This window comes from Oncorhynchus kisutch, linkage group LG19 (assembly GCF_002021735.2).
Source record: "Oncorhynchus kisutch isolate 150728-3 linkage group LG19, Okis_V2, whole genome shotgun sequence".
NCBI classification, from domain to species: Eukaryota; Metazoa; Chordata; class Actinopteri; order Salmoniformes; family Salmonidae; genus Oncorhynchus; species Oncorhynchus kisutch.
Genome location: NC_034192.2, coordinates 6,355,020 through 6,381,373, shown reverse-complemented (window position 1 = coordinate 6,381,373; position 26,354 = coordinate 6,355,020). Strand labels below are relative to the sequence as shown.

The window sequence follows — 26,354 nt, the reverse complement described above, 5'->3', positions numbered from 1 at the left end:
TTTGTTGTTTATTTTTTGTCCCCGTCAATGCACTATAAAATAAAACCGCACACACGCACGCACAGACACAGACACACTATTTATGACTATAGTTGAGCCACTTCAAGGGGTATTGTATAATGGCTTGTTCTGTGTCACTGTGGGCAAACTCAGTGACTATGTTTGTTTTTGATCAAATGTATTAGTGGATATTCATCTGTATAGTGACTCAGCTACAAATCAGCAAAGGGCCAAAGCTTATGTAGCAGGTGTGGATATCTGGGCTTACAGTAATGACTCTGCACTGCCCTCTGGTGCTCAGTTTGCTGTAATACAGAACAACAGCTGCAATATGTCTAAACACTGTAGAGATGGATTTCCGGTTTAACATGGCAGATCAATAAAGGTCTTCTGCAAGCCCTAGAGAATTGAATGCACTCAGATTGTGCTCTGTGCTCCAATATTTTCCGACATTGGCCGCTGTGGGGGAAATAGATGTGTTAAGCAAATGTCCCTTTGCCATTTTTATTCCTTGTGAAACAGACTATGGTTACTCAGCAAACATTTCCAACCTTAATTCTCGATCTGTTATAAAAAGTAATACATTTTAACACTTTCTATGAAGTACATACATATACCGTTTTTTCTTTGAACTGAAGGATTGACTAAATTAGATGTATTATTATAATTTTCTGACATGGTGTGATGTGTCTTTACTACCTCCTAGTGGCCATGTGTGGAACAGTTTTTCCTGTTGTGGATATAATTATAAGTGACTCATGTTCACATTTCCATGTCCATGGATTCACTGGCTAAAACTTCAAATGGAAAGAGTAGAAATGACGTTATTAATTCTGTATTATTTCATTTGAAATTATATCTAAAACAATCTCAGAGATATACATCACATTTTTTTCTATATAGTACATATATTTACACATATATACAACATGCATTTTCTCTATGCATGTTGGACCACAAGCCAAAGGTTATCTACACTGTTGACATTGACTGTCTCAAATTCATTCATTCTCCGTTAATAGGAACCAGTGGCATCTACAGTTACTTTGATATAGTGAGAGAAAAATACATTCTCGCAGAACAAAAAATGATACAAAATAACAAAAGAAACTCAACATCCATAATCTAAATATATGCCCTGACCATAACATGATCTCGCCGATATAGTATTACAACCCTGTTGCCTCACAAACTTTATTCCACAGATCTAATCTGTGTCAGTGGCTTTAGTACTTCTTGATTTTCATTGAGTGCCAGTAAATAAAGAAGTTGAATAGGTGTCGACCGCGTTGCGGTTACACTGCCCTTCCCTCATTGGTGTTGATATAAATAGACCTTTTCAATAGAGCCTGCAGAGAAGGGGAAGAAAAATGCTTCTTTGTTTGAAGAGATAAAGCGCCCTCATGGCTGCTTTATGATTAAATGTAAACACCTTGGCACAGACACGCACTCATACACACCCACGCACGCACAGAACGCTCTCAGGTAAATATTTCAACCCCATTCTTCCTGCTATGGGTTAATTGTTAGAACTATAGCTGTGATGTTGTAATCAAAACATGTACTTGATCACAATCTATACAAATACATTTAGTAAATAAAGGGAGTCAAGAGAGCCTGCATTATTGGTTGCATGGTTGTTGTTTTTGATTTATAGTTTACTTTTGACAGAAGTTTGACAATGTTAATGTGTGCAATGGAAAGAAAGCTAGAAGCGGAGAACGTTTAGGCACTGTGGTTTCTAGCATTCGAGCAATGCTAGTCACCTAGAGGAAACCCCACACAAGCACACACACATCTATACACACGCACACACATGCACCCAAAAACTGTCTAGTTATATAAATGTAGGGTCTAGTTCAGTGAGTGTAGACAGCGGTTTTACAGTATATGCCATTGTGTAGGCTAGGGATACGGATAGATATAATCTGTGCATCTTTATTGCATTGTGTCCATAATCTTTTAATCTACCCATCCAGGCAAGATCACCGCTGTATTCACACTCAGCGAACCTGAAAGGGGAACTTCAGGAGTCAATCCGTTGATATTTAAAACGTATGTTGGCAGCATCTAAGAAATGAACTTCTCAAAAATCCCTTGTTTATTTGGAGAGGGAGGAGTTGGGATTTGCGGACAAGACAAATACTTATACTTGAACTATGAATCATTAACGATAGCTTTTATGACATAATGCATAGATCAGTTCCACAGTTCCAGTCAAGCAACACATATCTATTTATAAAAAATTGTGATAGCTGTACAACATATGGTTGCAACAGTGACCATATGGTGTGGCCCACATTGATTTACTGAAATATTTAATAATTATGTTAATCATCTCAAAAAGGTTCAATCTATGTAATCGACTCACAGCAAGTTATAGTTACAGTACTTATGTATTGTATTTTTATTATTTTTATCATCACTTAGTTTGTTTAATGCTTTGAAGTATCAAGGGTGAAAATTAAATCAACAAATGCTGTTAAAAATATAGAAATTGTGGTGAGTACATTAGCAATCCCTAGTGGTTCAGAGGGTGGTGAGTACATTAGCAATCCCTAGTGGTTCAGAGGGTGGTGAGTACATTAGCAATCCCTAGTGGTTCAGAGGGTGGTGAGTACATTAGCAATCCCTAGTGGTTCAGAGGGTGGTGAGTACATTAGCAATCCCTAGTGGTTCAGAGGGTGGTGAGTACATTAGCAATCCCTAGTGGTTCAGAGGGTGGTGAGTACATTAGCAGTCCCTAGTGGTTCAGAGGGTGGTGAGTACATTAGCAATCCCTAGTGGTTCAGAGGGTGGTGAGTACATTAGCAATCCCTAGTGGTTCAGAGGGTGGTGAGTACATTAGCAATCCCTAGTGGTTCAGAGGGTGGTGAGTACATTAGCAATCCCTAGTGGTTCAGAGGGTGGTGAGTACATTAGCAATCCCTAGTGGTTCAGAGGGTGGTGAGTACATTAGCAATCCCTAGTGGTTCAGAGGGTGGTGAGTACATTAGCAATCCCTAGTGGTTCAGAGGGTGGTGAGTACATTAGCAATCCCTAGTGGTTCAGAGGGTGGTGAGTACATTAGCAATCCCTAGTGGTTCAGAGGGTGGTGAGTACATTAGCAATCCCTAGTGGTTCAGAGGGTGGTGAGTACATTAGCAATCCCTAGTGGTTCAGAGGGTGGTGAGTACATTAGCAATCCCTAGTGGTTCAGAGGGTGGTGAGTACATTAGCAATCCCTAGTGGTTCAGAGGGTGGTGAGTACATTAGCAATCCCTAGTGGTTCAGAGGGTGGTGAGTACATTAGCAATCCCTAGTGGTTCAGAGGGTGGTGAGTACATTAGCAATCCCTAGTGGTTCAGAGGGTGGTGAGTACATTAGCAATCCCTAGTGGTTCAGAGGGTGGTGAGTACATTAGCAATCCCTAGTGGTTCAGAGGGTGGTGAGTACATTAGCAATCCCTAGTGGTTCAGAGGGTGGTGAGTACATTAGCAATCCCTAGTGGTTCAGAGGGTGGTGAGTACATTAGCAATCCCTAGTGGTTCAGAGGGTGGTGAGTACATTAGCAATCCCTAGTGGTTCAGAGGGTGGTGAGTACATTAGCAATCCCTAGTGGTTCAGAGGGTGGTGAGTACATTAGCAATCCCTAGTGGTTCAGAGGGTGGTGAGTACATTAGCAATCCCTAGTGGTTCAGAGGGTGGTGAGTACATTAGCAATCCCTAGTGGTTCAGAGGGTGGTGAGTACATTAGCAATCCCTAGTGGTTCAGAGGGTGGTGAGTACATTAGCAATCCCTAGTGGTTCAGAGGGTGGTGAGTACATTAGCAATCCCTAGTGGTTCAGAGGGTGGTGAGTACATTAGCAATCCCTAGTGGTTCAGAGGGTGGTGAGTACATTAGCAATCCCTAGTGGTTCAGAGGGTGGTGAGTACATTAGCAATCCCTAGTGGTTCAGAGGGTGCAATCACGTTACACAAGGTTTTAACAGGTGCAGATGATTCCATCATTAGAATTAGGGAAGTATGGTTTTTAATCATTTACTTTTCAGTCTCCTGCTGAAATCAACACTCATCATGCACACCTTATTGTGTTTGTCTTAGGCATACAGTAATATCCATTACAAGTCAGGATAAATCAGCAACATTGTATCAATTCTAAGACCAACAGATTGCTAATCTACTGAAATACAGATCAACTATTTACCAGACATGATGCAACACTTTTCACTACTTTTGATAGATCAGGAGCCATCCCGTGTGTCCATAATAACTTACTATGAAAAAGGCTAGATGGGCTAAAGGCTATATGGAGCTTATACTCAGGCTTTAGAATGGGAAACTAATAGGGTTTTTATCACTTGATGTCAATGACTACAGTTTGGTTACAGATACAGTGCCTATAGAAAATATACACCTCCTTAGATTTTCTTCAAATTTTATTATGTTATAAAGTGTGATAAAAAATAATAATTGAATTGTACTTTTTTTGTCAACGATCTACACATATTCTGTAATGTCAAAGTGGAAGAAAAATTTAATAAAAAAAAGACGAATGAAAAATAAAACACTAATATACCTTGTTGAGATAACTATTCACCCCCCTAAGTCAAAGCATGTTAGACACACCTCTCGCAGCGATTACAGCTGTGACTCTTTCTGGGTAAGTCTCATAAAAGCGTTGCACACCTGGATTGTGCAATATTCCCACATTATTCTTTTCAAAATTCTTCAAGCTATGTCAAGGTATTGGGGATCATGGCTAGACAGCGATTTTAAAGTCTTCCCATAGGTTTTCAAGCATATTTAAGTCAAAACACTCACTGTATTCTTGGTAAGCAACTCCAGTAGAGATTTGGTTATTGTCCTGCTGAAAGGTGAATTCCTCTCTCAGTGTCTGGTGGAAAGCAGATGAAGCAGGTTTTCCTTTAGGATTTTGCCTGTGCTTAGCTCCATGCTGTTTATTTTCATCCTGAAAAACATCCCAGTCTTTGCCAATGTCAAGCATACCCATACCATGATGCAACCACCACCATGCTTGAAAATAAGGAGGCAGTTACTCAGTGATGTGTAGGATCTTCTACAAACATAAGGCTTTGCATTTCGGCCAAAAGTGTATTCCTTTGCTGTGTTTTTTTTCTTCAGGATTACTTCGCGCCTTGTTGAAAACAGGATGCTTATTCTGTATATTTTATTCTTCTTTTCGCTCTATCATTTAGGTAATTATTGTGGAGTCACTACAACGTTGACCCATCCTGTTTTCTCCCATCACGCCTCGTGGTGACATCCCTAAGCAGTTTCCTTCCTGTCCTCAGTTCAGTTCAAAAGGACGACTGCATCTTTGATGTGTCTGGGTGGTTTAATACATCATCCACAGCATTGCTATTAACTTGACCATGCTTAAAGATATATTCAATGTCTGATTTGTTATTGTTACCAATCACTGACCTTCTTTATTAGGCTTTCAAAAATCTCCCTAGTCTTTGTATTTGAATATGTGCTTGAAACGACTATATTTTAGTTATTCAATTTTATTAATTTGTAAAAATGTGTAGAATTTTCTTTTCACTTTGACATTATGGAGCATTTCGCATAGATCAATGACAAAGAATGACAATTAAATCTATTTCAACCCCCCTTTCTAGCCCCTCATATTGTGAAAATAAAGTCAAAGGGAGAGTAGACTTTCTATAGGCTCTGTAAGTGTTAGCCATGTCATACAATACACTTAAAACACAGAAGATATAATGGAAATGATATAGACATTTCCCCCAGCAGTTCAAGGGTCTCAGATATCAATTTACAGGAAAGTCTGTATTTACTGAAGAGCATTTATGATAAGATAATATGTATGTTAATAAATATTTACCCAGAAATGCAAATTAGAATGCTATTGGAAGATATTCCTGGATAAATTAAGTCATAAGAGAGGTTATTGTTGTTCATGTGATCTTCATGTGATCTGATCTAGTAACAGTGTGAAAGAGTGATTGTGGGAGGTGTATCTGATCTGCTCTTCCAAAAAGAGAAGTGTTGCCAACCACGAATTGACGTTGACACATTTAAATAGACCAATCTCTTTATCTGACGCTTCGTTTTAGCCGAAAGGTGAATATTGGGGCTTACACCACTATATATACACTTGCACAAGTACATCCATCTCACACAGACAGTGGTCAGACACTGCTTGCCTTGTCTGAAGTTTACACTCAAATATACAAAATGGTGAGTCATGACGGATTGAAGATCAATTTAGTTTATGTTGTTTTTGAATAAGGCATTTATTCCTATTCATTCTGTAGCTTAACTTTTCTCCTAATTACGACATTGTAGTTGATTGCATGTTATTGATGTTTTCCTAGAGCTCACTGGATAATGACATCAACCAGCACTTCCAGGATGCAATTGATGTGATTCAACGGCACTCTGACGATCCGTATTGTGATACAGGTAAACGTATACTTCAAAACTCATTCCAGAAAACCAGATTTAAATCTGAACGCTAACAATCACCATCATTATATTAGGCACGGACATTATTGTTAATATTTTTTTGTATTGAGCATGTCAGAAAAATTATTCAATACATTTTAGTCTCGTTGGTTCTGGCAGTGAAGACTATTCAATGACTATATTTTTCTCCCACTACTTAGAGTATAAGTACTTTGAGCCTCCAATGCGATCGAGCATAATGTGCTGCTACCCCATCACCCACCCTTCTGATGTGCCAGGGCCATATGACTGGAATGAGCAGACGGTGAGTGTACAGAACAAGTGATTGTATTTTACCAGTATAGTACTATTGACTGACTTCTCCAAGTTTGCACAACCGTGATGTAAGGTTACAGTACATGTATGTGTCATGTCTCATGTGGATGTGACTGACCTGACCAGTTATTCTCTCCTCGTCCTGCCAGTCATGGCCTCATGTTGTTCCTTACGGCTCACTGGGTCCATCTGTGACCATGGACTACCCCCAGTTCTACTCCATCGCACCGCCACCGAGGAGCGGCAAAGGTGAGCAGTGTTTGGCCATCAGCGATGAGTGTTTACAATATCTGTAAGAGATGTCAGAGTACATCTACACATGCTGGAATTTAACATGTTTCTACTACCTCAGATTTTTGATTGGCAAGTATCAAATTGACATCGTTACAACTGAATCTCTGCCTGTTTATGATTTTATTATAACTAAAGTCAACCTTTTCATCTCATCAGGTCGCAAGAAGCTGCGTCTTTATGAGTACCTGCATGAGGCTCTGGGCGATCCCAACACGGCTGACTCCATCCAGTGGACGGACCGTGGCAGCGGCACCTTCCACTTCATCTCCAAGAACAAAGAGAAGTTGGCCGAGTGCTGGGGCAAGCGCAAGGGCAACCGCAAGACCATGACCTATCAGAAGATGGCACGGGCGCTGCGCAACTACAGCCGAACGGGCGAGATCGTAAAGGTGCGCCGCAAACTCACCTACCAGTTCAACCCGTCGATCATCCAGAGGCTTGGGGGCATCAGTCATGTCATTCCCCCCGCCGGGCACCCCGGGGCTGGCCACCCTGGGCGGGAGGTGCTCCTCCACCAGCAGCATGCCCCAGCTGAACAGGCTTACTATGGCTCTGCTGCTGCACCTGACTGGCACAACTGGTATGGACATTACTCCCTCCAGGGAGACTGTGATCTTGCCACAAGCTTCACTTCATCCACAGTCACCAAGGTGTAAACTCAGGTAATGTCACTGTGGAAAATAACAGAGGTTAAAAGCTGCTTTAGCTAGCTGTCAATTCATACTGCTACTCCTGCATACTTTTGTGGAGGTCAACAACTGGGCCTTGTTATGCAGCCATTGTGTTATGGGTGTCAGGAAACGTTGACGAAACATAAAGAAATGTAAAAATGTTTACTCTCCGTTAGTTATACCATTTAAAAGAAAATGTAATGACCATTGATCAGGTATTTTGGATCATTGAATATGTAAATAATGAAAATATATCAACTTTTTTTTACCTATGAGAACTGTGAACCAGTTACAAGCATTCGGTGTGGGTACTGTACATGTAAAGGGAAATAACTACAATGTTGGATTCAAATAAGAACATGTATTACTGCATGTCATTTTGTAAATAATGAATTTAAATCCTTTGTATCTCACACACATTGATGTATTTTAATAAATCATTTTTGTATAATTTGTGTTTGTACTGTGTAAACGCTTTTATTTTAGGCAATGAATGATTCATCACTGCATCAACACTGACTTCAACACTGACTACATAACCGTACCATTCTTGCTTACCTAACAATGGTGAAAATGTCATGAGTTCCAACAAGTGTCCCATCCTTGTTGTGTCCTAGGAAAAAAAGAGGAAAAAAAAGAGAAAACCATGAACTTTGTTGAATGAGCCAAATATGTCTGCTTGTGCAACGGCAATAACAACACTGTCTACCCCTCACTCACAATTCCCCATCAATCCACACTCTGTAAGACATGAACACAAGGTGTATCTCTATCCCAAAAGGCAAACCATTGTGATAAGTGCTGTTTTCCTGTCAAGAGAGCCCATGGCTGCTCTTATCTTGCCCAGCGGTGAGGATGTGGTCAGTCCTAGGAGACAGTGCTTCTCTGGTGGTGGGCTTTGTGGGGTGGTGGTCATTGTTCCTGTGATGAAGGTTTATTTACGGTAGCCTAGTTGTGGTGAGTAGTGCAGGCCAGGCGATAAGCAAGGCAGCCCCAACTGGCTGTCATGTTGAGGAGGCATAATAAAAGCCTGGGTGTCACCCAGTTCCTTCATGCATTTCATCTAACACACAACTCTGTGAAAAACCTGGGATCAGGACCTGTGACTGCAGCAATCTACGTGCATCTGACAACGATGGTAAATATGAGACCGTTATAAGCTTAAGGATAACTGCACAGTTATGTATTTTGACGTCACACTTTCAAACTGAACTGTATGTGTGAGTGCTGTCCGAATTCTTTCGAAGACAACCAGACAGATCTGGAGGTGATTTTGGACTTTCTAGAGGAACACTACAGACAGGGCACTGGAGATGGCAGAGAAAAAGGTTATTCTCTATTAGCGTTATGAATCACACAAATAAATGGATTATTGTATATTTTTAATGCCACCTCTTGTTCCACACTATTGCAGTGGGAGGCGTCTGTGCTTTACCTACAACAGTGACAATGGAAGGAAACTCTGGTGAAACTTGTTGTGATCACTGGTGCCATGAGGAAAAGGTACGCATTCAATGATATAAGCGTCCCCATGATGCTTAGGTCAGCCTGTCATAGACAGCACTTTGATCTGTGAAAGATACACAGTATATGGCTATAGTTTATTGGGTGATGTTCTGCTTGTCTCAGTCATACAACTCAGTTAGTTTAAAAAATACGTGTTTTTCAGGCCCTGCAATCACATGGTGGCTACACACTACTGGACCAAAACAACACTACACCGCCTGAGAAAGGGACAGACCACACATTGCCACATACTATGCCAGCAAGACCAGCACCCACACACCACACTGGACCTGGTGAGAGAGGCAACTTCCCTTTTTGTGGTTAGCAGATACTGCCACTGAAGCTCATGCTGCCCTGAGGGACCAATGCCTAAAGAGACCTGCCTTTAACTGTAAAGGACAATGGTCCCATACACCGCTTATCTCTGTACGTTTTACATACATACAACTTTACCACTGAACACCATCACAGCTGGTCATCTCAAAAAGGGATTTTTATTATCAATTATGATGGGATATTGTTAACTGCTCCACTCTATCTTATCATTGTTACTGTGGTTACAGGTAGAAAGGTGTGTCTGTTTCACTTCTTGTTTGAGATGCTGGAGAACCTTGGCATGGCCCACTGCGTTTCCTGGGTGCCAGTGGCAGCAGACGGAGGGTTCCGCTTCTCTTCCCGGAACAAGGAACAGGTAGCAGCACTCTGGGGGCAGAGGAAAGGCAACAGGAGGCCCATGACCTACCAGAAGATGTCCAGGGCGCTGAGGAACCACACCCAGTCTGGAGAGATCTTCAAGGTGAAGAAGAAACTGACCTATCAGTTCAGCAGACCGACCTTGAGTGCCTTGCGGAAGTGCCATCAGGGAAAACTGTAAAGGACACATTTTCACATGAAAAACTGTAATCTATTGTAAATATCAATCATCAATTAGATCATCATCAATTCAATCATCAATCATTTGAAGACTGACTTGATTTAGTCTATAGATTTTTATCAGTAGCTAGGCCTGCTGTGTGAGATTTTACACAGACAGAGGTATGTGACTGGCATGTATTGTAGGCTTTTGCTATAGGATACTACACTGAGTGTACCAAGCATTAAGGACACCTGCTCTGTCCATGACAGACTGACCAGCTGAATCCAGGTGAAAGCTATGATCCCTCATTGATGTCACTTGTTAAATCCACTTCAATCCGTGTAGATAAAGGGGATGAGACAGGTTAAAGAAGGATTTTTAAGCCTTGAGACAATTGAGACATGGATTGTGTATGTGTGCCATTCAGAGGGTGAATGGGCAAGACAAAATAAGTGCTTTTGAACAGGGTATGCAACTCAATATTAGGAAGGTGTTCCTAATGTTTGGTATACTCAGTGTATATGTAATAAACATTTGAATACTCCATGTGTCACACATATATGAGCATATAAGTATTACACATACTTATACATTTACATATATTATACACATATACACTGACTATACAGGAACACCTTCCTCCTAATATTGAGTTGCAGCCTACAAGGTGTTGAAAGCGTTCCACAGGGATGTTGGCCCATGTTGACTCCAATGCTTCCCACGGTTGTGTCAAGTTGGCTGGATGTCCTTTGGGTGGTGGACCATTCTTGATATACACGGGAAACTGTTGAGTGTGAAACACACAGCAGTGTAGAAGTTCTTAACACAAACCAGTGCACCTGGCAACTACTACCATACCCTGTTCAAAGTCACTTAAATATTTTGTCTTGCTCATTCACCCTCTGAATGGCACACATACACAATTCTTGTCTCAATTGTCTCAAGGCTTAAAAAGTATTCTTTAACCTGTCTCCTCCCCTTCATCTACACGGATTGAAGTGGATTTAACAAGTGACATCAATGAGGGATCATAGCTTCCACCTGAATTCAACAGGTCAGTCTGTCATGGACAGAGCAGGTGTCCTTAATGTTTTGTACACTCAGTGTAGTATCCTATAGCAAAAGCCTACAATACATGCCAGTCAAAACAGTTGAAGTCGGAAGTTTACATACACCTTAGCCAAGTACATTTAAACTTAGTTTTTCACAATTCCAGACATTTAATCCTAGTAAAAAATCCTTGTCTTAGGTCAGTTAGGATCACCACTTTATTTTAAGAATGTGACATGTCAGAATAATAGTAGAGAGAATTATTTTTTCAGCTTTTATTTCTTTCATCACATTCCCAGTGGGTCAGAAGTTTACATACACTCAATTAGTATTTGGTAGCAGTGCCTTTAAATTGTTTAACGTGGGTCAAACGTTTCGGGTAGCCGCCACAAGCTTCCCACAATAAGTTGGGGGAATTTTGGCCCATTCCTCCTGACAGAGCTGGTGTAACTGATTCAAGTTAGTAGGCCTCCTTGCTCGCACATGCTTTTTCAGTTCTGCCCACACATTTTCTATAGGATTGAGGTCAGGGCTTTGTGATGCCCACTCCAAGGCCTTGATTTTGTTGTCCAAAAACCATTTTACAACAACTTTGGAAGTATGCTTGGGGTCATTGTCCATTTGGAAGACCCATTTGTGACCAAGCTTTAACTTCCTGACTGATGTCTTGAGATGTTGCTTTAATATATCCACATAATTATCCTCCCTCATGATGCCATCGATATTGTGAAGTGCACCAGTCCCTCCTACAGCAAAGCACCCTCACAACATGATGCTGCCACCCCCGTGCATCACGGTTGGGATGGTGTTCTTCGGCTTGCAAGCCTCCCCCTTCTTCCTCCAAACATAAAGATAGTCATTATTGTCAAACAGTTCTATTTTTGTTTCATCAGACCAGAGGACATTTCTCCAAAAGGTATGATCTTTGTCCCCATGTGCAGTTGCAAATCGTAGTCTGGCTTTTTTATGGCGGTTTTGGAGCAGTAGCTTCTTCCTTGCTGAGCGGTCTTTGAGGTTATGTCGATATAGGACTCATTTTACTGTGGATATAGATACTTTTGTACCTGTTTCCTCCAGCATTTTCACAAGGTCCTTTGCTGTTGTTCTGGGATTGATTTGCACTTTTCGCACCAAAGTACGTTCATCTCTAGGAGACAGAACGCGTCTCCTTCCTGAGCGGTATGTCGGCTGCGTGGTCCCATGCTGTTGATACTTGCTATTATTTGTACAGATGAATGTGGTACCTTCAGGCGTTTGGAAATTGCTCCCAAGGATGAACCAGACTTGTGGAGGTCTACAATTTATTTTTGGCTGATTTCTTTTGATTTTCCCATGATGTCAAGCAAAGAGGCAGTGAGTTTGAAGGTAGGCCTTGAAATACATCCACAGGTACACCTCCAATTGACTCAAATTATGTCAATTAGCCTATCAGAAGCTTTTAAAGCCATGACATCATTTTCTGGAATTTTCCAAGCTGTTTAACAAGAAATTTGTGGAGTGGTTGAAGAATGACCTAAGTGTATGTAAACTTCCAACTTCAACTGTACCTGTAAAATCTCACACAGCAGGCATAGCTACTGATACAAATCTATAGCCTAAATCATTTAATGCTTTATATACTCAGTGTATATTTAGGTAATAAGACTCGAGGGGGTGTGGAATATGGCTAATATACCACAGCTAAGGGCTGTTCTTAGGCAAGACGCAACCCTGTATACAGCCCTTAGCCATTGTATATTGGCCATAAACCAACGTAATTAGAAGAGTAAAAATAAATGTTAAACCCTTGGTATAAGGTCTGTTATAACCTGGGTGGTTCGAGCCCTGAATGCTGATTGGCTGACAGCTGTGGTATATCAGACCGTATACCACCGGTATGACAAAACAAATATTTGAACTGCTCTAACTATGTTGGTAACCAGTTTATAATATCAATAAGGCACCTCTGGGGTTTGTAGTATATGGCCAATATACCACGGCTAAGGGCTGTATCCAGGCCCACCGTGTTGCATTGTGCAAAAGAACATGTCTTAGCAGTTAAATATTGGTCATATACCACACCCATGTGCCTTATTGCTTAAATATACAACGTATTTCAGGCAATCAGCATTCAGGGATCGAACCACCCCAGTTTATAATATATATTTAATAATATTTATGATTCATAAAGTTTACTTAGGTTTCTTTCTTGTTAAATGTTAATAAAGTATAATAAATGTCATGAACAATTATGTAATTGAAACATACCCAAACCACATGAGTCGTGACAATGTCGGGGGACTAGTTTGGTATTTATGCATTTTCAATTCATGAAATAATCCATTCCGTTTTCAACTAAATGTAATTATGTTTCTCGAGTCAAATTTCAACATTTGCATGATTGGAACTAAATTCACCCGGTGGAAAATATGTGGCCACTGTGGAGCACGTGCATAATTATTAATCTCACCTGCCCTGTTTTTGGCACCACTGAGGTATAATAACTGTTGACACGATGGAGATATGCCATGTTTTCACCTGATACACGGCCATGTAAACGTTTCTTTGAAAAGGAATGTAGGCCTATTGTTTATACGTAAAAACCAGTTGAGACAACGCTGCAGAGTGCCGAGGTGAGTTCGGGCTACTGCATTTTCTTTCATAGGCCTATATTTTCTTCATGGGCATTTTCCGTCTGAAGTTGTTCATGAAGAGTATGCAATGAGTCAGTGTATTCATTCTGCCAGTTGCTAAACTAGTTTCTATTGGACAAATTCAGTTATGTCCCGTTTCGTTTCGTTTGCTTCCGTTCAAGAAACGTTTTGAAACAGAATCGGCGGAATTAATACGCCCCTACAGGAAGGGTTTAAATTATATAGCCGATTGACTGAATAAAAATAGTTAGGTTGGCTGTTAGCCTAATTTCTACAGATACGACTGATTTAAGTTCGATTCTACACCGGTGGCTGTTCCTAGGTGTCATTAAAAAACAGGTTTTTACCTTTTATCTAACTAGATCAGTTAAAATCAAATTATTATGTCCATTAGGCCTACCCCGGCCAACGCTGGTCCAATTGTGCACCGCCCTATGGGACTCCCAATCACAGCTGGATGTGATACAGCCTGGATTTGAACCAGGGATTGTAGTGACACCTCTTGTACTGAGATGCAGTGCCTTAGACTGCTGTGCCACTTGTACAATAGCCCTAAACAGTGCCAAATACTGTTGGTTAGAGGGGCCCATATTGAAGTATTATGTTACTGCAGTAGGCCTAAAAAGGAAGCATTTTTCTTTTGTCATTCAAGCTCCATGGACTGAAGAGCTGGAGAGCTGGAGGGTTTGGAAAATGTTCAGCAACCAGTCCAGAGAGGGTCATATGCCTCTCCTCTCAGGAATGCCTCCTGGGCCTAGTTTTTTTTTTTAAGTATTTTGTTTATCGGATAGGATTAAATGAATAAAAAAATAATGGATTAATCATTGTCTTGAATGGAGACCCGCCTTCTATTCATTCTATTTTTTTGCATTTAATCCTATCCGATAGCCGAACTCCGGATAGATAACCTTTAAAAAAGTTTGCCCTGAAGTCAGAGAGACATTTGATCAGAGCATGGGGAGTTCCATCACCATAAGGAGGAAGAAGTGCGTCTATTTATAGTCGACTTTCCATCCTACCCTCAACGTTTAAAATGGGCCATTCTCCTCTGGGAACAGAATTATGCGGTAATGAGCATCACTGTAATAGCAGTCTCTTGGCTGAGTGGGATCCTTTGCCTGGTCTGTGTGATTGTCATCTCTCCTTTTGTGTGAGGTTAATCATTTGATGTAATCATTGACTAGAGTATGTCTACATACTATTGGTCTGCATGTGTACATGCCTGGGAGCATGTCATGTGTATGTGTTGGTGTTAGTTTCATCATGTGTTTATGGGTAGAATGGTAAGAGCTGTTATGCCCTTGTGTGACCAGCAAGGGTCAGTGTAGTTCCACTGTGGGGCGCTGTTTACCCCTGGTTGTTCCTATCAGCTCTCAAGGGTGACCTCATGGCTAAATCTCCCCTGTGATGCCAACTCCTGCCCAGACCAAGCAATTCCAAATGGTTTTGTGTGCTCTTTGTAGCAGACCCACATGATACTGCCCTAAGCCTTGCATTTACCACTGGAGCCCACTCTGAGTTATAAATGGGGTACAGAGCCTGTGTGTGTCTGTTACCAAGAAAGGCCACATACTTGTTAGGTGAAGGCAGTCACCTAACACTAGGCCTAAGTAAGGACAAATTTTTTTTCTTCATGAAATCTGTCTGGTGTGAATCATTCAAGTCTTTCACGTTATTCGGAGACAATGTGCGTAGTAGGTGTGCAGGACATATGCAGAGATTCAACAAATTAGTTGCAGTGTTTATTTTATGAAGGGCTTTACTGTCCCATTTCAATAGGATAGCCTGAAAGGCTGCAGGCAGAGATGTTGTTTCAGATACAGTCAACAGTCTTCTGTGGTCTTTTGTGTTCAATGGACAGGGGCAGCACTACGCTGATATTGGTCACACCTTGGTATGTTGTTGATACAGTGAATGATAGCAAACAAATGAAGTGTTGGGGAAATGGGATCCTGGTGTTGAGTGGTTATGTTATGTTAAGTCTCAGCAGGACCCTGGGACTGCCCACAATAAGAAGCCCTCATTGTGTGTTTTATAAAAGCTCAAAGATGACCTCTCCTTTTAAGTCCCAACAGCTTTAAGCCTTGTTGACTGAATCGTCACAGCCTCTCTAGAGACCACTGCCTGATTTATCACTCACCCGACGTGCTAAAAGGTTAATTAGCCTCCTAGCAACCGCACCAATCTCTAAATTCTCTATCAAACCCTCTTTCCATGTCGGATATGTCAAATGTCAAGGTTCATGACAGCTTTCTATCTATAGGCCATATAACCACCGCCCAGGCAGCTCTCCAGTATTTATTGGCCCCGGAGGCAGGCCTACTTACTTGGACAGCATCCCTCGAGGACTACACAGATCTGACACTTGGCATAAAGTCTATATAAGCTTGTCTTCTCAATCTTTTTATGTGCAGCGAACCCACAAAGTCACTCAAATAGCTCTTGGTATAGGCCTAACGAATGTGACTGAATCATCAGGAACTATCAGATTAATCTCACGCCGAAATGTCTCACTGGCTTTTATGCCCTATTTACCACAGTTCCTAAATGACCAGTCTCCTCCCTCATTGCCTTATTTTGTTCCCTACTGTTTGCATTCCGGAACCCTGACTGATGCGTAGGGTTGCAAAATTCCTAGAACGTTGAATAAATTCCCCGGTTTTCCAGAAATCCTGGTTGGAGGGTTCCAGATTACGGCCTGTCTCTGGGAATACTCCAACCTAGATTCTGGGAAAACCAGGGAATGTATTGAAACTTCCAGAATTTTGGCAACCCTACTGTTTTATTTTGCCACACACACACACACAATGTCCACCTCATTCAGGGTTGATAGCCTGGGAAATGGTGGCACAAAATGTTGTATTCCCAATGTGCTGTTTATTTTGATACTGTATAGGCAACGGATGGTCCAAGAGCCTCTGTCTGCCTTCTATATATTACAATAATTAATTAAGCCACAGTTGAAATGTTCTGTCCCATTTCTGTTTTTTGAACGTGCATACATGTATTACTCCTAAAAGTGTATCTATTTCACAAACAGTGTGTTATCTGTACAGGTTTTGACATGGTATTTTAGAGTTCCAGGATAGTAGCGTATGTACCCCTGTCAGATTACATCACACCTGTACAGCAAGACATTTGTTGCCACACAGCCCTGAGGGGCCAGTGTGAAATTCAAAGTATACTGGCGGCTGGCCAGTTATGTATGTCATAGTGCTAACCTCAGCATCCTTTCATCTGACAACCTTCAGGAAATCATTAGAAACCAATCATTTGGATCCACCACTGTTTGGACGAGGAATTAGAGCCTTTAGAATAAGAACCACACCTCTGCCAGTGTCTCCCCACCCAGCACCACACCGAATTCCTGGGAGAGTAGCCTATAGAGCTGGCATAGAGGCCAGTGAGGACAGTGATGCTGGGGGCAGGATGGAGCTGTACTGTCAGCTAGAGCGAGGAGGGGCCTGCGGCCCTGCTATATAAAGACAGGAAGCCTGACTCTTCTAGATGTGTCACTGTGCCGCCTCTCCCCAATTGAGATTCCCATACTGTCCCCTCCTCATCTCTTCCCATCACTCTGGTCTGAGGGTCCCAGAGAATTTCCCTGGTGGTCGCCCATCTTTATCTCTCTCCCTCTGGACTGAGGGCTCCCACGTCCCCACCTGGCCTCCCGTACAATCACGCTGGTCTGAAGGCACCTACCTACCTGCAGCTTTTCATTCGTTGATGCTTTTCTTGGGACCCGGCTCAAGATGCCAGAGCCCACAAAGAAAGGTAGGAGTGCCCCTGTTCTTGTCACTGAGTGTACAGAAAGGATTTCAGCAAACTGTACTGTACAAGCTGTCCTGAAGCAACGCTGCATCTAGGATCCTGCTTGTTTAACATATTAACAACAACTGATAACTGGGACTGATAATTGTAAATCACATGTTCTTTTACATTCATGTTGTAGTTACTGGTTGATTTTTCTCTACTGGCATATACTGAGGAAAAGTTCCATTAACCCTTAATTCCTTTTTCTTGTGTAAATAAGGGCAAAATATAGATTTTTCATGGTTTATTTTGGTGTTTGTTTTATTCGTTTGTTGGCCTTATTGACTAGCTATTTAGCACTAGACAAAAATAAGTTCTCCAAACTCTACTTTGAGAGTTCCCAGGAGTTTGCTCACGGTAATTGAGAAAGTGTCTTTGGCGACAACAGTATTGTATTTATGCTCGGATGTTTCTACCTCATTTGTAGAGATGGAGATTCAGGAGGTTTATAAAAAAAACTGTTGTTGCTGCTGTTGGCATGATGGACAGTGGTCTCATGGTGATTAGGAGCTCACTGGAGGGAGACGTGATGAGCCCTGTTGGGAGAATGTTGATGATCCCTGGTGCTTGGCGCTGTGCTGAGCTGGACACTAGCAAAGAAGACCCCTGAAGGGTGATGCAATCTGAATGGACTCTTGGGATCGTATTGGGATGAAGATGCCTTCCGGATGATGGATACATTCTGTCCTCGATCTTGCTGATGACTGATGAATATATGGCAGGGTGGATGACATGTTATTGTGCAGCAGAAGCCAAACAAGATCCCAAACCCATCCCCCATATTCAACTCCATATTCATCTCACTCCTCCTCTCTATGGCAGAGCCCTCAAATAGCATATTGCTGCTTGTCTGCATAGACCTAATCACTCGGTGTCCGTCTTGTCTGTAATTCTGCTATGCTAGTACTTCTTCTCCATTAGTTCAGGTCTTTGGGAACTTTAGTAAGATATGCCCATGTACAGGAACAGAACAGTATATTCATCGCTTGGACACCACCAAAACGGAGGGAATAAAACGTTTTATTATAAACCGTTTACCTTCTGGTGGACTGTAGCTTTATCTGCAGCAGTATTCGCACATCAGAAATGGTACACACTCTCTTCTCTCCACACATACATCCAAGCCACTCTACCTGTGTATTCTCTCCCCTGCAGGACAATAGGGCTTATAGGCTGGAATGAGAGGGCTTTGCAAGATTGCGTTCATGGAAGTTATTCAATAAATATGGTGGCAATAAATTTGAGGACTAGACCAGTTATGCAGCAACTGGTCCAATCCACCTTTTGGCATCTTTAAACAGTCAGCTGTGAGCACAAAAACATACCATTCATTTTACTGGCCTCAATCAGATTTAAGTACCAGTTTATTGTTTGCCCGTGTTGCTTTGATAGGGCTCTCGATAAATGTCAACATCTCAATGTGGTGTAGCAGAGGCTGGGTGAGCTAGGAGAAGTTTAACATCTACAACGTCTCTTTGGGGTGAGGTACCATGAGACTGTTGGACAGCTTAGCTTCCTGTTGTACACGTATAACACACACTTTACTATAAAGTGGGTTTTATTAGTACAGGAGAGATGCCTGCAGAACGTTTATCCACTATAATAAACATTCATCATCCCATCTGAAACAAACACACAGGGGAAGGGGAGGCAGTTGCATGCCAGTCCACCGCAACCGCCTTCCATAAATAGCTGCTCTGTTGCAGAAGACTAGATAAACGACTGTGAAAAAAAGTATTGTTGTTATAAATGACTCTGAACAGCTGAATAGGAAGAGGCTGCTGGATGTGGTGTTTGGTTTAGACTGCAGACCCAAGTCTTTAAAAAGCAGGGTGAGAGATGACGGACTGACTGGCTGGCTGGCTTGCTGAGTGACCCTTGGAGCTTCTGGGACCTGGATTCCTTGGTCCCTGAAATAGTTCATAATGAGCGGACTTTTAATCCTCTCTCGCTCGCTCTCTCTCGATTGCGCTCTCACTCCCCCACTCAACACCCGCCATTGTCACACCATCATTTTAGATGATGATTCACTCAGGCCACTCCCACCCAAAGTCAAAAGACCAGCATCATCCACTACAAAGCCTGCTTTCAGCAACAGTCTTGGGTTTCAGTGGGAAGAAAGCCCACATCCTCACCTCAGTATATTTACAACCGCTCAGCCCCCATCATTCTCCCTGCTCCGTTACCTCAGACAGCATGGTCGTCGCTTTCCGAATTCACATAAATCAAGCCTTTAGGTAAACAACACAGGGAGACCCTGTTGGCTGCTAATCACCAAACCACAGCCCCACTGAGGTCGTCAGCAGTTCCTTTCTGTGGCCTCTTCACTTCTAGCAGCACTCAATCTCAGCGCTCCTAGGAATCAAGAGTGTCATTCTGCAACGAACAGACACTTTCCCTTATGTGGGACCGCCGGTCCGACTGACACACAATAGTTACAAAGAAGGGGTGTTGATAAAAGGTGTGCATTCAAAAGTTCTGGGGGTCTATATTAAGAAGAGAAGGCAGCTTGGCTCTCGTTGGGGTCACCATGAGCCCATCTGTCTGCACAGCAACAGGGGTGACAGCTGAAGATACCTGCAGTGTGGTCAGCTGCACTGGGGAGTTCACTGAGGTGAAACAAAACCTTTCTCTGCGGTCAAAGAATGCCTCCCTGTAGTGCACATTGATGTGTGTGTTTGTGAGACCCTATAGGATTCTGATGTGATGAACCAACATCATGTTTTTGGTGAGGTGTGACAATGTCTAAATTTGAACTGGAGTGTCTGATGGGAATCACGAAAGATTGGCTGGACATTATGGTTCTAATAGTGTATGGACTTTGGATTACAGTATGTACAGTGTTACTGTAATTAGGCATACAGGGATTTAGGAATGAGATATGGATGGGAGTTACTGTATATTATAAAGAGAGGAAATTGGCAAAGGCAATAGATGTGAAGAGAGAGGGGAGAGGACAGAGAAGTCACAATGGGGCATGGCAGACTGTCTTACAGAGAGAGAGATGCTTCAATGGTCCTAGGACTTTGGACAGGAATGGCACAGTAATGCACAGTATTCCTCCGGATCATTAACAAAGGACCCGTCGTGCCTGCCACAGGGCAGGGTGGCAAGGCTGGCATCCCTGCGGAATTCACAGGCTGTTGTGCCAGGCCCAGTGCTCATCGATGAGTGCCACTCTCTGTGGAAATGGACAGGCTAGCAACAGAGCTGTGCAAGTACACTGTCATCACCTTCCAAAAATCCCCCTACACCCCCTCTTTTTCCTCTCCTTCCCTTAGTCAGTCAGTGGCCATGTCCGATATCTGGCTTGCCTACTACTTGTTTAAACTGCATACTGTGTACTAATTGTACCACACACTCTTTAGCACGCACTGTTTGGTAAACAGTATGCAGTATGCCATGGCCGAAATGTACTACTTTTGGTCCGTTCAAGACAACTGGGAATACGGAAACTAAATAAGCTCTGACTGGGAAAAATCGGAACATCGGTGATCTTCAGATCAAAGAAGTCGGAGCTCAAAGTTGATGCCAGAATTTCTGACTTGTAATTCCGAGTTGCACGACTGTTCAAAAATATTTTTCCCAATCGTAGCAGGTTTTTTCTCACGTTCCCCGCTGTCTTGAATGCATCGTCAGTTACGTCTTCACATGAATTAGAAAGAATCGTCTGTAGACCCACCCAGTGACTTTTCCGTGTTGTTGTTTTGGGCTTACGTTACCTAAAAAGTTAGCATTTCGAACAATGTATTTGGAGTAAACTTTTAGTGTACCGTAGGCCTATGCATGTATTAATGGAAGAGTCACCTGAAGCTTGAAAGTAATGAGAGATGCAGTGCTGAGGCAGATGGCTCGTAACAAGGACGACTGGCTACCACTCGGGAACTGTGTGTGGTGAGATTTCTGGCACACAGAGCGACTGAGGCATGACCCAAGTGGGTGCTATACATTGTGAAGGAGAATTCCAGTAGCTACCCGACTCCCAGAGCAGCCCACAACAAGATCGTTACCAGACTATCTTCATCAACCATGTCCCTGACCTCCTTCCTCTGATCAAGCCATGAACTTTCCCTCCATCTTTGAAGGATGCATGCTCTCAGACTTGGCCTCTATTGGTTGACCTAGCCAACTATAGCTAGGCTACTCATGATGATGTATGTATTAGTTGACCTAGCCAACTATAGCTAGGCTACTCATGAGGATGTATTGGTTGACCTAGCCAACTATAGCTAGGCTACTCATGAGGATGTATTGGTTAACCTAGCCAACTATAGCTAGGCTACTCATGATGATGTATTGGTTGACCTAGCCAACTATAGCTGGGCTACTCATGATGATGTATTGGTTGACCTAGCCAACTGTAGCTAGGCAACTCATGATGTATTGCTTCTTGGTTTTTTACTTTGTACGCACTTTGACATTATGAAAAGCGCTATTGAAATGTAATCACTTATTATACTAAAGATGGTTTATTTAGTTTAATAGAGCAAAAACCTCTGACGAAGGCCGAGAGGCCGACACGTAAGCTTCAATAAAAAAAAGTGCTATTAGCGAGAGCATTGTGCGGGTTTCTTTTTTCATCATAAACAACAGTGAAACTAGTGAAAGCAGTGTGCGGGTTTCTCTTTTCTTTCAACTTATTGAATTGTTACCATGCACCTGGAACTTTTAACTCCTGAAAAATATGGAAAAGGATAGCTTCAGGCATTTAACATATTACATGTAAAAGCCTGTAAAAGGTATTATGCCAATTGCAGTATATTTCTCTGGAATACTTGCACTTAAAATGTATATCTTCACATTTACAGTACATGAATGTGCCAGTGAAGCATAGGAAATAGATGGGAACATGTTGTTGCGGACACAACATTCGGGTATTCAGACACAGCCACTCTCATAGTTCCTTTTGTCAATTACTAAGACTCCACCATTTTAACCATCCTATCTACTTTGTGTGACGCAAGTACCCCCCACCCCCACACAAAAAGTCTGTTTTCTTGTACTGTATGCAGATGTGAGTGGTATAAGTGTGGTTATCAGGCTCAAAGTAGAAATCTGTTATTTTTGATGCCAAAGTCCCTGTGGGCTGATATCACTCTTGGTGAAAGTGTTCTTCTTGTAGCCTCTATCTGTCACTGTCTGCTGGAGTCTCCATGTCTGTGTTTGCCTTACTATGTAATCCATCCTCCGTCTACCAGGCTAATGTGACGATTGGGTGGAATTCCCTTTCCTCCAGTTTGCATATTGACACACGACATCAGAATGGGACTTTGTGAAACTTGCATTTAACTTTCAATAGGAAGAGGAAAGCGGAAGAACCACTGTGTTGTGCAAGAGTGGATATTTTCTATCTAACCTTCTGGTAAGAACTAGACGGGAACACACGTGACTCTGTTTCACTAGCCCATTAATAACATACAAGGTAAATGTTTAAACTCGATAGGCTAGGGCGTACCAAGGGATGTATAGACTTTGATCCACTGAGGCCTAGCTTTAGGTCCATTAATAGGTTAAGATTGTAGTGTCCAAATAGGTGCCATGACCCGCTGTGCGGGTTTGATCAGTCCAGAGTTCAAACAACGTGTGTCAATTGGTACCTTTATAATCAGTTACTACTATATAGTGTCCAGACACAAGGTGCTGTGCACCACAGGGATGATGTGGCTCACTGGGGACAATAGACATAGGCTTATAGCAGTAGCATCCTAGTCATGATACTATACATTAAACTGTGTAGCAGGTGTCGTGTCTTTACTCTCATTAACTGAAGACTTATAGTTTTTATCAAAGATTCTCTGTAATTAGTTATTACGCAATCAACTGATTAATCACGTAACTAATTAACTAGGAAGTCGGGGCACCAAGGAAAAATATTCAGATTAAAGTTATAATTTCCTAAAATAACTTTTCAGATATTTTATCTGATCAATTAGTCTTCGAATTAATTAATTATTTACTTTACCTCACGTTAGTCTCATTCCAAACGTCGTAAATTGTTGGTTATCTGCAGGAACCCAGTCTTCACTATGAGTCACACATACATCAATTGTCTTAAATCATTTATTTCTTACAAACTAAGTAATTCACAGAAATGCATAAACAGACAAACAAACAAGGTAAATGTAATGATAGGAAAATGCGCCCTAGTGGGCTAAACCGGCATGGCGGCTTGTTAGACAAAAAGGTGAAGTGGGGGTCGACTAAGAAGTCACGACAGAGTGATAATTATAACAATTGAAATGCTAATCCTTTACACATGAACGCTCACTCATTCGGGAACAATTGCAATCAATATGTATATTTACGCTCAGTGTGTTGTCTTGATCGCTGGTGAAAAGTTCATTTATTTTTTAGAATTGTCCGTCTCTCCCTCTCTCTCTCGGTTGTGGTTAGAGGGGATTGGTTAGAGGGGATTCGTTATAGAATGGATGTTTCGGGGGTTGTCGTTCTTCGCGTTCAAAGATGCCAAATTCCTAGCTGCAGCCTAATAATCAATATCAAAGACTTGTTCTTATTCTGTCGGTATCGATAGTCTAAGAGTTTAACCACGTGGTATGGTTAAAATAATCAGCAATGGTCTACAACCTTTGTTCCCCTCCTAATGGAGAAAAACATGGTCTGCAACCTTTAGCCATCTCGTAATTGAGGTAAGCTCGGTCTGCTGATAATTTCTCAAAGTTGGGTTTTATTCGGAATGGCAGAAAAGGGTCTGTCCCAGGAGGCCTGACCCAAACTGGGCTCAGGGGCGGTCCTCTGATTTAGTTCAAATCAAAAGGGAATTGTATTTTTCTTCATTAAACAGTCCACAATCATATTACACAATTTATACAAACAGTATCATACTCACTCATTCATCTTATACAACAATTAGATGTAAATCTCATATCTGAGGCTATTATATAAAGCGTTATGGTAATGTGGCCACACCGTCTCCCATGAGCTTCCCCAAGTTTATACTTTCTCCAGAACATGAAATGTGTTCGTACCTCAAGTTCTGTGAGGTGGAAGGATTTCCTTTGTCCTCTATGAAAGTGTACCCTCTCTCTACTATGTGGTCATGTGGCAGGGTCTTCTCAGGAACTTACGACCTCTGACCACAACAGCCTAGTTGAAGGAGGCAAGGGGGAGGCAGGGAGAGGGGGATGGGCTTGCTCTTCCCAAAGAGGCCAACGTCATGACACAGGTATATATCGGACCTTCTCAATATTTTCAGAAAAACGGTCACATGCTACTCTGATTTGTCCACTTACAGTATCAACATTTTGATAGTCGCTTTGGCGCGCAACAAATTGACTAGATAAAAAATGCCCCCTTTTGAATTGTTCTCTTTTGTCTCTGTTTTGCAGATGAGATGTCCAATGGTGAGAAAGGTCAGTAAAGGGTGATGCCCAACAATGTTCTTTCACCTCACACAGCACTTGCTTTGATCAGAGAAGTTGGTATTAGAGAATTATTATGGGATACTTTGGTTATGTCAGGCAGGAGAGTATGTATCCCATATTATGTTGGCAGTTTTGCTCTATTGGATGGTGGAAACCATGTTTGTGCAACATGTGAAGGCACATTAAGGTACTACTGAGGCTGCATGTAATGTGACCATTCCACCTTCGACTTCAGTGTGAATGTGGAAACACGGTTGCTGGTTTAAACACTGTAAAAGTGTAAATGTGAAGGGTCTACATGTCCTTGGCAATATAACTGTTGTACTACTGTGGCTCAGTGGTCAGTGGTGACGACCGAGTGGTCAGAATCTACACATTCCCCCTAGCGGACCGGCTGATCCAGGCCTGTTGATTCAGCTGACGCTGCTGACGCTCCTGCCCCCCCATGTGACCAGGTCGCTGGCATGTTATCGGCCGCCTGCCGACACCAGGCTTTGACCTTGGGAGCAGTGTCTTGGGCCTGTGGCTTCGCACAGTGGAGGGAATAGCTCTGCTCACACACAGGTTTAGGCCAAATGTATCCCTGGCCGGGCACTGATTTCATTTTATGTACTTTTATGAAAGTATTCAATCGTAATTGTGCCATAAATATTGCAATTTACATAAAGATGAATTCTGAATAAACCTGTCATACAGTAAGTGAAGGACACATTTGAACCCTGTAATATATTTCATCCATCAACTTTGGGGCGGCAGGTAGCCTAGTGGTTAGAGTGTTGGGCCAGTAACTCAAGGGTTGCTGGATTGAATCCCCAAGCTGACAAGGTAAAAATATTTTGTTCTGCCCATGAACAAGGCAGTTAACCCACTGTTTCCCTGGTAGGCCTTCATTGTAAATAAGAATTTGTTCTTAACTGACTTACCTAGTTAAATAAAGGTTCAATTTCAAATAAAATTTTAATAAATTCCCTCATGGTCAAGCACCAAAACAATGAATCTGATTCCAGGCAAATGGCTGTAAAAATAAATCTACATTCAGAAAATATCCCACTTGATATTGTGCATGCGTATATACAAACGAATACAGTAGATTTACTGTATGTGTCTCATTCTGTGTGTGACTGAATGGAAAATGGCAAGTGAGGTTGAGCATACAGTGAGTAAGTCTGCCCATTGGTGTGAGAGTGAGTATGTTAAAGGATAGATGTGGAGGCTTTGCGCTATTAAATGCAGCTCTTCCATCCCTGCTATATTTGTCACATACTCAGAGAGTGTTGCCCCAGACAGTAGTGAGGTGCCAATGCCCACACCTGAGATATCCCTCGAGGTCTCACCTCCACCCCCAGGTGGGTAACCATGCACTGGTGTCATGCCCCTCTTTTCTCTCCTTCCAACACGCGT

The 26,354-nt window shown here is 42.1% G+C and overlaps 2 protein-coding genes across 25 annotated transcripts in view; both read left to right on the top strand.

The window, feature by feature from the left end:
* The first annotated feature begins 6,069 nt into the window (after nucleotides 1–6,069).
* Nucleotides 6,070–8,164, top strand: LOC109910024 (transcription factor Spi-C-like). Its single transcript, XM_020509161.2, has 5 exons — nucleotides 6,070–6,205; nucleotides 6,343–6,430; nucleotides 6,634–6,737; nucleotides 6,898–6,997; nucleotides 7,199–8,164. Exons 1-5 carry the CDS (start codon nucleotides 6,203–6,205, stop codon nucleotides 7,696–7,698), a joined length of 795 nt encoding a protein of 264 aa, XP_020364750.1. The 5' UTR covers nucleotides 6,070–6,202; the 3' UTR covers nucleotides 7,699–8,164.
* A 9,094-nt stretch (nucleotides 8,165–17,258) lies between these two features.
* LOC109896661 (myosin-binding protein C, slow-type-like) overlaps nucleotides 17,259–26,354 on the top strand; it is a 37,298-nt gene continuing 28,202 nt past the window's right edge. For 8 of the 24 annotated variants that reach the window (XM_031798295.1, XM_031798293.1, XM_031798291.1 and 5 more), the window contains exons 1-3: nucleotides 17,259–17,532; nucleotides 24,918–24,941; nucleotides 26,222–26,299. In XM_031798295.1, coding sequence (XP_031654155.1) covers nucleotides 17,511–17,532; nucleotides 24,918–24,941; nucleotides 26,222–26,299 — 124 coding nt within the window. In that variant the 5' untranslated portion in view covers nucleotides 17,259–17,510. Of the gene's footprint in view, nucleotides 17,533–24,708; nucleotides 24,755–24,917; nucleotides 24,942–26,221; nucleotides 26,300–26,354 lie in introns of those variants that run through there. The other 16 variants (XM_031798307.1, XM_031798305.1, XM_031798304.1 and 13 more) reach the window with 5 other exon arrangements.